The sequence below is a fragment of the Paramacrobiotus metropolitanus genome, unplaced genomic scaffold (assembly GCF_019649055.1).
Source record: "Paramacrobiotus metropolitanus isolate TYO unplaced genomic scaffold, Prichtersi_v1.0 Parri_scaffold0000079, whole genome shotgun sequence".
Lineage (NCBI taxonomy): Eukaryota > Metazoa > Tardigrada > Eutardigrada > Parachela > Macrobiotidae > Paramacrobiotus > Paramacrobiotus metropolitanus.
In genome coordinates, this window is record NW_026570299.1 from 512044 (window position 1) to 522442 (window position 10399).

General features: G+C 43.8%; 2 protein-coding genes across 2 annotated transcripts; one reads left to right on the plus strand and one right to left on the minus strand.

Annotated features, from left to right (window-relative positions):
• Positions 1-1087: 1087 nt before the first annotated feature.
• On the minus strand, positions 1088-4748 carry LOC129595547 (melatonin-related receptor-like). Its single transcript, XM_055492591.1, has 7 exons — positions 4578-4748; positions 4126-4152; positions 3558-3769; positions 2803-2925; positions 2667-2714; positions 2034-2408; positions 1088-1478 (listed from the first exon to the last, which is right to left on the minus strand). The coding sequence occupies exons 1-7, from the start codon at positions 4746-4748 to the stop codon at positions 1088-1090; spliced, it is 1347 nt and encodes a 448-aa protein (XP_055348566.1).
• Positions 4749-6393: 1645 nt separating this feature from the next.
• LOC129595567 (GATA zinc finger domain-containing protein 4-like) lies at positions 6394-7855 on the plus strand. The gene is made up of 2 exons (XM_055492614.1): positions 6394-6814; positions 7139-7855. Exons 1-2 carry the CDS (start codon positions 6649-6651, stop codon positions 7660-7662), a joined length of 690 nt encoding a protein of 229 aa, XP_055348589.1. The 5' UTR covers positions 6394-6648; the 3' UTR covers positions 7663-7855.
• Positions 7856-10399: the final 2544 nt, after the last annotated feature.

Sequence of the window (10399 nt, forward strand, 5' to 3'; positions counted from 1 at the left end):
AATTCATACCACAGCAAGCAAGTTCGGAACAGGTTATAACTTATAAGCGCAACCGTACGTTCCCAGTGGCTACATGATGAATCACTGAAAGCCGCTATTTATGGCTTAACAACAGTCTGACTGGAGATTTGCACATACTGACAAACTTCGCTTGTTAATTTTCAAGATGTAACTTCAAAATTTACAGTAAAGATGTAACAGGTAAGATGCCTTATTTAAGGTAACTGATATTATCAAGTCACGAGTACGTGGTTTGCCTGTGGATTATGACTAATGTTTTGTACGGCAGATTGTTTATGTAGGCGGTTCTGTTACGCTTCCCCTGTGGTCTACTTTATTAAGGTAGGTATTTTGTTGGTAACAGGAACAGTGTGTAAGTTATAAATCTCGTTGGCGTTAGAATGCATACAAAGACCTAAGGTGCCGGAAACAGTCACACTGGCAGTGACTGGCTAGTGATGGAAGTAAAACGGGATGCTAGCGGCTGTAGACGAATGGGTACTAAGACTACTGCATTTCGCGAAATGTCCGGTTGGTTTTCTGTATTATTTTTTTTGTATTATTGCTGGCTGGTTTTCTGTATCACAGTGCATATCACGAAGCAGAGCGCAAATCTGTTCACTACTACGGAATTTCAAAGACGTTTAGGTCGGCTAACTTGCTACAAGATACATAAGAATGGCCGATGGCGCTATCTCTGTACTATCAGTCCTAATACCCGTATTGTAAATACGCTGTGGACGCGGTGGTCGCCCTCCGTATTTTGTATCCGCAGTTTTATACATTGTACAATCGAACTAGTAAACCTTATTGTTATTCACGATACACAAAATTTAACCACAGTCGGAGTCTAAGGCTCTCATGATAGACATAAAAAATACAATCCTCTATTAGATTTTTTTATGAAATGCCCACAAGATTGTGCAAAACGCGACACGGCGACAGCTGAAAAATACTACCTACTGCTCCTTAGCAGTGCGACGTCATGTTACCCATGTGTACTGTAGCCTTTCAAAATCTTTCATATCTTTCAGTTAAACCCAGTGAACAATTGTTAAATAGCCTGCTTTGATAGTTCAGTCGATAGCTAGGAATAGCACTGCTTAGTCATATTGGGCGGCATCAGATGCAGCGTTTCCTCAGTTTTCGGTGGATCAGAATGTGACCTTTCAGGGTTGGCGGTGGAGGTCCGGCCCGGCGCTGAACTCGTGTCGGGGCGTAGGCTTTGCTTGGAAGCCGACACGGAGATACCCAGAGCTTCCAGTGTCCTTCCGGCTTCCGGATTCCCCGAACTGCGGGGCAGACCACCGGTCAGTCCCAGCACAGCGCGGTAGCCCTGGCGGAACCGGGCGTTGGTCACACCGTACAGGATGCAGTTGATGGACGAGTTGCCGTGCGCCATCATGATGGCGATCATGTACAGCCACCCAGGGATCCATGATGGTTGGTGCATGAGGACGAATAAGGCGAACGGTGACCTTTAACAACATCTGCATTCTAAGTTAATGATAATGTTGTCATCAATCACCCTTATAAACCCACCAGAAAAGGATTAATTTAATGGTATTTTTAGGACGCACACTAACGTCTAACAATTACCTAATAAAACATGCAGCGTGATAATTCCGTGAAGTACCGTTGATTTTTAACGAAATTGCCAGTTTATTGTGCCTTGAGCCAGCCTTATAAAAATCTCGTTCTGGGTAAAATTGGGGGTTCTACTGTGAAAGAGCGCTTCCTTTGTTTTCTTAAGCATTGTTTCAGTCTAAATGTTGTTGAAAATATGCTGCGTATACGTTGGCATATACCTTTTAACCCGAAAGATGGATGACGCAGGCTTTTTTCGCTTTTTCAATGTTAAAATTTTAACGTTTAAATCTCAAGTAGTTACCCGTGCTGTGATTGCCGTTAAATGATCATTTTATAAAGAACAAACAAAACAAAAAGAAATGTCATCTTTAACAAAGCATAGACATGCACAAAAGCATTGAAATTAAACAGTAAATGAAAGATATCAATAACCTTTGACTCACCAGCAGATTAAGAAGGCAATGCACACCGTGAACAGCGTCTTGGCAAGCTTAATATCCTCCGTGGTGAATCCGTTACCGCGAAACGTACTTCGCCTTCGCACATCGCTGGAACCGCCATCCTTGCCGCTCACGGGAACCGTCCCAGACACAACAGTGCTGCGTGCCACGGCAGCCACCGATAGCAGTGTCATGCTGATGGATTCCCGGCTCTTCCGACGAATGACGGTGTAATGCACTTCGCGTTTACGATGCCGGCGAATGCCTTTCTTCACAAGGACATGGTAGCGGAATATGCTGGCGTAGCTGAAGCAGACGATGCTCAGCGGCAGGAATACACCCACGACAATGTAGAAGATGGCGTAGGAATGCGTAGCACTGCAAGAACCTTCGGCGCGTCAATACACAACGGAGCATTAAGCACAACGTATCGAGCTAACACTTCATTTCATTCAGTTTTACCCTTTTTTCTGCTTTTTTTTGTGAGATGTCCAAATGTTTCATAAGAGAAACATTTTAGACATATTACAAAGCAGAACGTCGGCGTTCCATAAACACTGGCTCTACTGCTGCTGCTCTATGCTCTACTACATTTTTCTTCCTTATATTTTTTCCGTCATTCGATGTTTCACTTACATGGAGAACGTACAGATGTAATAAGCCGGGTCGAAGGCATTGTCGCCCCTGCAAAGCGATCGCAGAACGGCATGAACACCAACCGGAAAACGCGCACGTAATATTAAAAGGAGTTCAGAATAATATAACCACATACCAGCCAACATGGTTGGGAAAGTGGATGCCGGTGGAGATGAGCCAGAGCGCGACGCACATTAGACAGGTGTTGCGCCAAGTGTACAGTCGGTGGTACAGAGAAATGTGACAGATCATGATGTACCTAATAGTTGTTTCAAATAACTATTAATTCTTAAATGCATACGGGGTTAAAAAAATACCAGGACACATTAAAAGAACTAAACTAATTTATGTGTAGCTGGCAAGTGTCTATGCGTATTCTTTGTTACAGCTTAGGATAAAATGGTCGCATACCCAACATCTCCAAATTCGGTACGAATGCAGCGCAGTGCACTGTACGACTGAGTTCAAAATATCCGTTTCGTACAAGTGCACTGCACCGCTTGCGTACAGAATGCTGGGTATGGGGCTATGCGACCATTTAGTCCTACACTGTAATTATTTCCAAAGTGTACTACGGGTATTAAGTTACAGTTTATTTACGCTTTATTTTTAATTATCTTAGGTAATTTGCTTTCACAGTTTTATCTGTATGTTCATTATGACAATCTTCGTTTTATTTAAGAAAGATATCTTATGTACGTTTTACGTAATATTAAATAACAACAGCTATCGTAATCTATAAAATATATACAGTATCTTTGACAGTAAATCGACAAACCGCTGCGAAAATTGTACAGCTGCTTCTTAAACGTGCTGACACAAGTGTTGACGGATACGTAGCGAAAACGCTATCCTATTTAATGCAATTACGGCGCGAAAAATATGGCTAACCGATTGACGCTGATGGCGGTGATGCTGAACATGGAGCACAGACATGCCGGTGCGCACATGGCGGCGATGAAGTGGCACAGCGTCCGGTGCGTGTCGAAGTACGTTTGCCCAACGAACGCCCCGATGACGTTGAAGGGATCGACCAGCGTGGTGACGATGAGGTCCGCGATGGCCAAGTTGACGATGAAGATATTGCTGGGCAAACGCAGCGCCTGCAAGCACATCCCGTCACTTAATCATCGTACGTTAGTTAATGCACTCTTAGCACGCTAATTCGCCATCGCGGCAGCGGGCGCGGTCAACACAGAACCGGCGCACTTCCGTTTGTTGACGATGGGCGCTGTTCTCGGCGTGGCAATGAACTGCACCGTAATTTGTTGAACGAAATCAAAGAAATTGTGTACAGTTTTCTGTCTAAATGAGATCAACGTCCTGCAGGTGAGATTCTACAGAGTAGTAAGAGCTATTCTGCACACGTTAATTGTCGTTATGTTGTTAGAGAAGGGTTTTGCGCGCGTCAATTACCGCTCCTCTAATGGATATTAACCGGTGCTGTCATGTGCACTACCTTGGTTAGGGACACCGTCAGAATGACCTACAAACACTGCATGGTTAGTAATCACCACGATGGCTACTTCGCTTTTTAGCATATTTCGGTCACTTTGCGTATACCTGATCTCCGGTCACCAGCCATGCGGCAGCTACTTTAGTAACCGCCAGATATGCATGTGATCCCAACCCTTCTCATTCGATTTACTTTTTTATGAAAACGTTTTTATTATCATTATAGTTTTCAGATAAATTCCGTAAGCGAGATTTTTGTTGGTCAAAACGATTATTTCTAGTAAATTTTTTGCGTTTCGAAATACGATACGTGTGTGACCAGTTTTCGAAAACTTATAACGCAAAGTGACCGACAGATGAGAAAGATATCACGGATAAACAGATATACGAACACAAATAATTTTTACTGATCTTTGCAATTCTAGGATTCATGCAGAATGGCAAACTGGTTTTTACCAGAATGTTCCCAAAAATCCCAACAACGGACGCCAGTAACAGTAAAACGGCAAAGATGACCTGTAGATGTGGATGCTCCTGCAAGTAGCTTGCTTCCACGGTGATGGCCGGCACGTTATAATCTACCATGTGCGGAATCGGCGGATGCGCGCTGCTAGAAACTGTCTCCATAATATACAGCGTAAAAATTAAAATAATCAAAATTGGTTGAGACGCTTCTGCCTGATCGCATTACCGGCAACACACATTTTGACAAATAACGAAGACACACCAGTCATTCGCCGTACTGCGCGGGGAATGGCTTTTTCAATTGAGTACTGCCGCAAGGCACCAGGCATGTAATCCCTAAGAATTGAGGGATGAGTGGTTCAAATGGGCAGACGAGGATGGTGCACTACATTGTAACGCACAAATGATGCGAAATTATACAGATATAATAAATATCACGTTTTCTCGAAATACAGCGCCCACGATTTCCGGGGAATACCCACCGGTTGATCTCACCGGGCAAATGACGCCGATCGGTAAACGTTGCAGCATGGGTGACAAATTTGACCTTTGAATAACCAGGTTTGCATCATGGACTGCGTGTTCGGAGAACCCAAAACTTTGCCGCCAGAATATTGCCCTTATCAAGTGCCGTAAATTTGTACAAGCGAAGCTATGCGGTGCATATTTCCGGTGGGGAAAAACCGGCGAAAATGGCCTTGCTTTGCTGATAATTAGCGAATCAAGAAATATGTAAAAGCGCGGCCTAGCTAAACGGTTTACCGGCTGGAGAAAATAAGCCGCCAGCCGCGGGCGCTATCGGGAGTGGTTTGGGCAGTGGGAGCATGGTTGTTCAGAGCGAGTGTAAGCGGGTTTTAATGGGCGCAGCAATCAATCTTTATTAAATTAAGCCGCGGAAAATTGCCCCCGAGATTGAGGCGGTGGGCAGAGCGGGTGTTAATTGGCCGCGACGCTCGCGTGATATATCCAGCGCAGTCAGGAACCCAGGATGCCCAAACAGACCGATCGGTTACATCCGCCCATTAGGCCAGCAGAGCGGAAGATGTTTTAGCCGTACCAGCTTCGTACTTTACCGGCAACCGACTCTACCGACAGGGTGGCTACGTTTATCTATGATTTAGGTTCTGCGCAAACGTCATAAGGAAAAAAACAATTAAAAAAGTGCTGCAATGGTTATCTATGGCTGCGCATTTGAAACAACCGGGAAGAACCGGTACGAGTGCAGAGTGCAAAAGCAACAAACAAATTAATGTTTTATAAAAATCCGCAGCTGTATTTTTATAAAGAATAATGCATTAAGAAAATCATTATCATTTTGTTAACTACTGATTCATATATGTTCATATAAGCACCTAATTCTATGATAACGTCCACATAAAGCAAATATAACGGTATATATGCAAAGACGTCAAACTCTCTTCTGCTAAAAATTATACTGTATCTGTATATGGGTATTCATATGTACGGTATGTACCTTATCGTTAAATGGAATATTAGTGTACAACAGGATTTACGTATGTCGGACATTCTTGTGCGCCATGCGCCCTCCTTCGCGTGGCAGCAGCGCTGGAGCACAGCAAAGTACTAGTACCGTGCCGTAGTTCATATATCTCAAGGCGGTCTTTTATTATATTTCCCGCTCATTGATGTGGTTTATGAAAAATTAAACGAGCTTGTGCATTACTACAAGCACACTGTTGTAGCCGCAGCCGGAGGGTACGTTTTCGAACAGACCGGATGCCTATATGACTAAAGGTACGCATAGGTACGATCTAATGCATTTTCTTTCGCCAAACGTTTAGCAGCTGTTACCTAATTTAAATATACACATTAGCGCTTGGTGAGGACAGCTTCTTGATCTTGGTTGACTGCTTAGAAAGGGATGACATAATACCCTGCTTGAAAATGGTTTAATTAATAAGTGCAACGAACACAAGAATATTTTTTCCGACCTGTGCAACGCCTCGTGGAAAGCATGGCCACAGTTATTACTGCACAAAAATCCGTGGTTAATCTTTTTTACTGTTAATGAGCAAGCCACAGTAAACTGAAGAAACAAAAAATGATGGGACCATTGATCGTTGTTCTCGTGTCGTCGCTTGTGGCCGCGCAGGATATTCAGACACGTTTGGACAATGATCAGACCGCCGTCCGCAAGGGTTTACCGGAAATTTTTAAGCGACCGCTGCCGGTGCGCAGTCAACCGGAACCGTTACTGCCAGGCATCGGTAAGTAAACTGGTAAAGTTTAGACGACAAAGAATTATTGCATCGTAAGAAGAAGTAGATCGCACAGCAAGTATAATATTTTAAAAAGATAGAGTTGAATAATATTTTTTCCCGCTGAATATTTTTGCTTTTAAGCGCACTTGCGAGTTCGTGCGACGCATGTGGCGCAACTTCCACTTTTCGGAGTGAAAGCAAAAATGGGTTTTCATTATATGAACAATAACGACGTTGCTTTTAGTCTTGTCAGCTGGTTTACTAGTTTGACGACGCAGATAGAACGGTGTCCTTAATTACGTGCTGAACACTAAACATTTTAACCCACAGTTTCGGTGCTGACGGCATCAGCATTGACAACGAACGTCATTCCAAGCATCACGCCTTCGACTACCAGAACAATTCAGTCCAGCCCAACGGAAAACACCACCCCCGCATTCACCGTCGCATCGGTTAACAAGCAAGCCGTTATCGTCACTTCGACACTCGCTTCCGCCAACCAGACAACTGCTCCTTCCAGTACTATGCAGTCAACGATGACGACACCGTACCAGAACAGCACCCCGTCGTATTCGTACCAGAACCCGGGCTATGCGAACCCGAATACCAATATGAATGCATATTCAAGAAGAACGAACAATAACTACGCCAACACTAACACGTACTCTGGTGGCGGGATGCAGAGCAACTACGGCAATAGAAACCAGTATCCAAGGAGGAATTACCGACAACATGGCGGTTACATTTACGTCTCGCATCAGGACTACGGAACGTATTACACGAATCCCGATTTCTGGACGCTCATGACGGAGAACGATATCAACGATGATAATATGTTTAATAATAATTTCTAACCGACCAAAGCAGTTACACATCTGTTCCAAGAAAACTCCTCTCATCTTTTGTACAGTGTTTTTAAATCATAACGTTTATTTAAATACGTTGGCAGTTTGTGCTGCAGTTGAGCGTGAAACATGTGTACTGTACAGTCTCTGACCTGTATTGTTTTTATTGCAGAGCACCTTCCTATGAACTTTTTGCATCCGAGTTATAAAAAAAAACAGACAGAAAGTTATTCCGAGCGTTATAGCGCAAAGAACGCATGGTGTTTTAAGGTTTCTTATGAAAAATAAGCAAACATCATGAATACAAAATAAGCGCAAATTTGCTTTCGTGTGGACAAACCGTTGACTACCAACGGAGGTTGACATGGGATACTGCTTTTTATTAATAACCAACACACATTTCGGGTAAGAAAAGGGAACACTCGATGCAATTTATAACAGCAAAACTTCATTCAAACTATCCACTCCATCCATCGTCCCAAGGATAGATGCAGCATTTCCGCGCTGAATCTCCAGCGATAGTCGTTGGCGCAGGAATTCATGTGAACGCCGCTCTCCTGTGTGCTGCTGCAGTCTTTTGCCCAATTCCTTTACAATAGCCATAGCCGCCGGACCCCAAGGGCCCATCGTCTCAAATGCGATCGGGGAAAAGATGTAACGCCCTTCCAGATACGAGTACAAATGGGACTGGTTGACATGGTTGACACGGTTGACAAATGGTACAGTACAAATGGTTGACAATTATCATCAGAACTGATATATTCGTTGCTACATAAAATGCCCGACACGATCTCACCGTGGACGCTGTGTTCTGGCTTTGCGGAAACTAACAATCCACATCAACGGATCAAACACCAGCTGCACCATGTACATCATGTGACAATACTGGAACACCGTGAAGATCGTCCGTGATGGTTTCTCCACCAGGAAGCGCTGGTACAGCATGACGACGTCCAACGGCAGCCAGCAGATCACCACACTCAGCGTCGTCAACGTCAGAATCAAAAACGGCCGGACCACGCTGCGTTCGGGGGTGCGTGCCGGTTTCCCTTTCCCGTCGATCCGCGAAGCGTTAAACGTACTTTCCAAATTGTCTATCTTCCTTACGGATCCACTGCGTTCCATGCTATCCACCGCGTTTATCCGCTTCTTATTGAATCGTTTAATAACCAGGTAAACGTAGATCCCGGCAATGATGAACAGCGGCGCAAAGCGGTGTAGGACACTGTCTACCTTGCTGAAATAGGAATATCCGGGCGGCACCGGTGTGGAGCATAAGGACGGCGTTTCAAAGCGGACTTGATAGGCATTGGGTTTGTAAATAAACACCGATGGCAGCTTGAACACATGGACGTACACCACGGTCAACACACAGATTAGATACGCCGTTTTCTTGGTGTGATAGTTACGATAACTGTGAGGATACGTCAACGCCCAGAGACGGTTGAAGGCAATCAACATGTGGCACATTACCGGTATCAGACTGACCACCAAGTGGAAATACGAAAAGGTCAAGCAGGTAAGTAATCCGTAGGAATGAAATTCGATGTGGTAGACTTCGGTCAAGAAGATAAACGGGAACGCTCCGGCCAAGTAAACAGTGTTGGCGACATAGAGAAATAACAGATAAATCGTGAAGTGGTTGATGTATGCCGGATGAATTGCATGGACAATCAGGAGGGCAAAATTGAGAACGAAGGACGTGAACGCGGTGACTGTCTTTACGGCAAACTGTGGAGTAATCGTGGCGCCCGTGGCATTTTCGGATGGGTGGCCAGTTAAATTTGGAATGGATCGGTTGAAGATATCCATATTAAATCAAAAAAGAAAATTGCTCTAAATCTTCAACAACTAAAAAACAGCGTGGAAATATTTGCCGCTCGACAAATGCTTCTTCTGTTCCGCTGGTTATATTTCCTCTTACCGCGTTAAACACGTCAAACGTCCACGAGGTATACGCGTTAATTAAGTAACCGGAGATGTGTATGCGCGCCAGGGATGCTTTGTGAGAAAATTATGGAATAATTATTTTAACGATGTGCTCCGCGATCGGATGACGATGGACGCATACGGGGTAAGCCGGAAGTGTAAGTGGAGGAAATAAAGCGTTCTCTAGAACAATGTGCAACTGCCGGACGTTTACGTGACGGCTGAATAATAATTATAACAGTTTCAGCATGACGCGTGCTTATCTGGAAATAATCATCATGATGTTCATTTGGAAAAAGAAAGAAATATCTCCGACTGACGTTCAACGAAGGTAATCTAATTATCCGAACGGGAACGTGTTGTCACGGCATCATTTTCCGATTATATCACCTAATTTACGGTGGAATAATGTTTGCGTATTCTTTCGCGGTCTTTTTCGTTAAATCGTAACCGGTTCTTAATCCAGCTACTTATCATAAACTGGAAAATACATCACAAGACTAATGAGTGACGAAGCAGAAACCGTTTCCTGAACTACTTAAATTTGCTGATGATATACAACAAGCACATATTTTACTGTAATACAACATTAATTACACATTTTACTGTAATACAACATTAATTTTCACATTACACGGTTTTAAATGCTTCAAGCGCGGTTTGATTTCGAGACGATTGTCCCGGATGCTTGATACTGGTCAAATACGTTCACCAGATTGCAAAACAAGCACGGAGCTGCATTATGGTTACTGAAACTAACTGTAGGGCATCCAAAGCGGATTTTTTAACAAATCTGCATCTACAGAAAAGTATATGA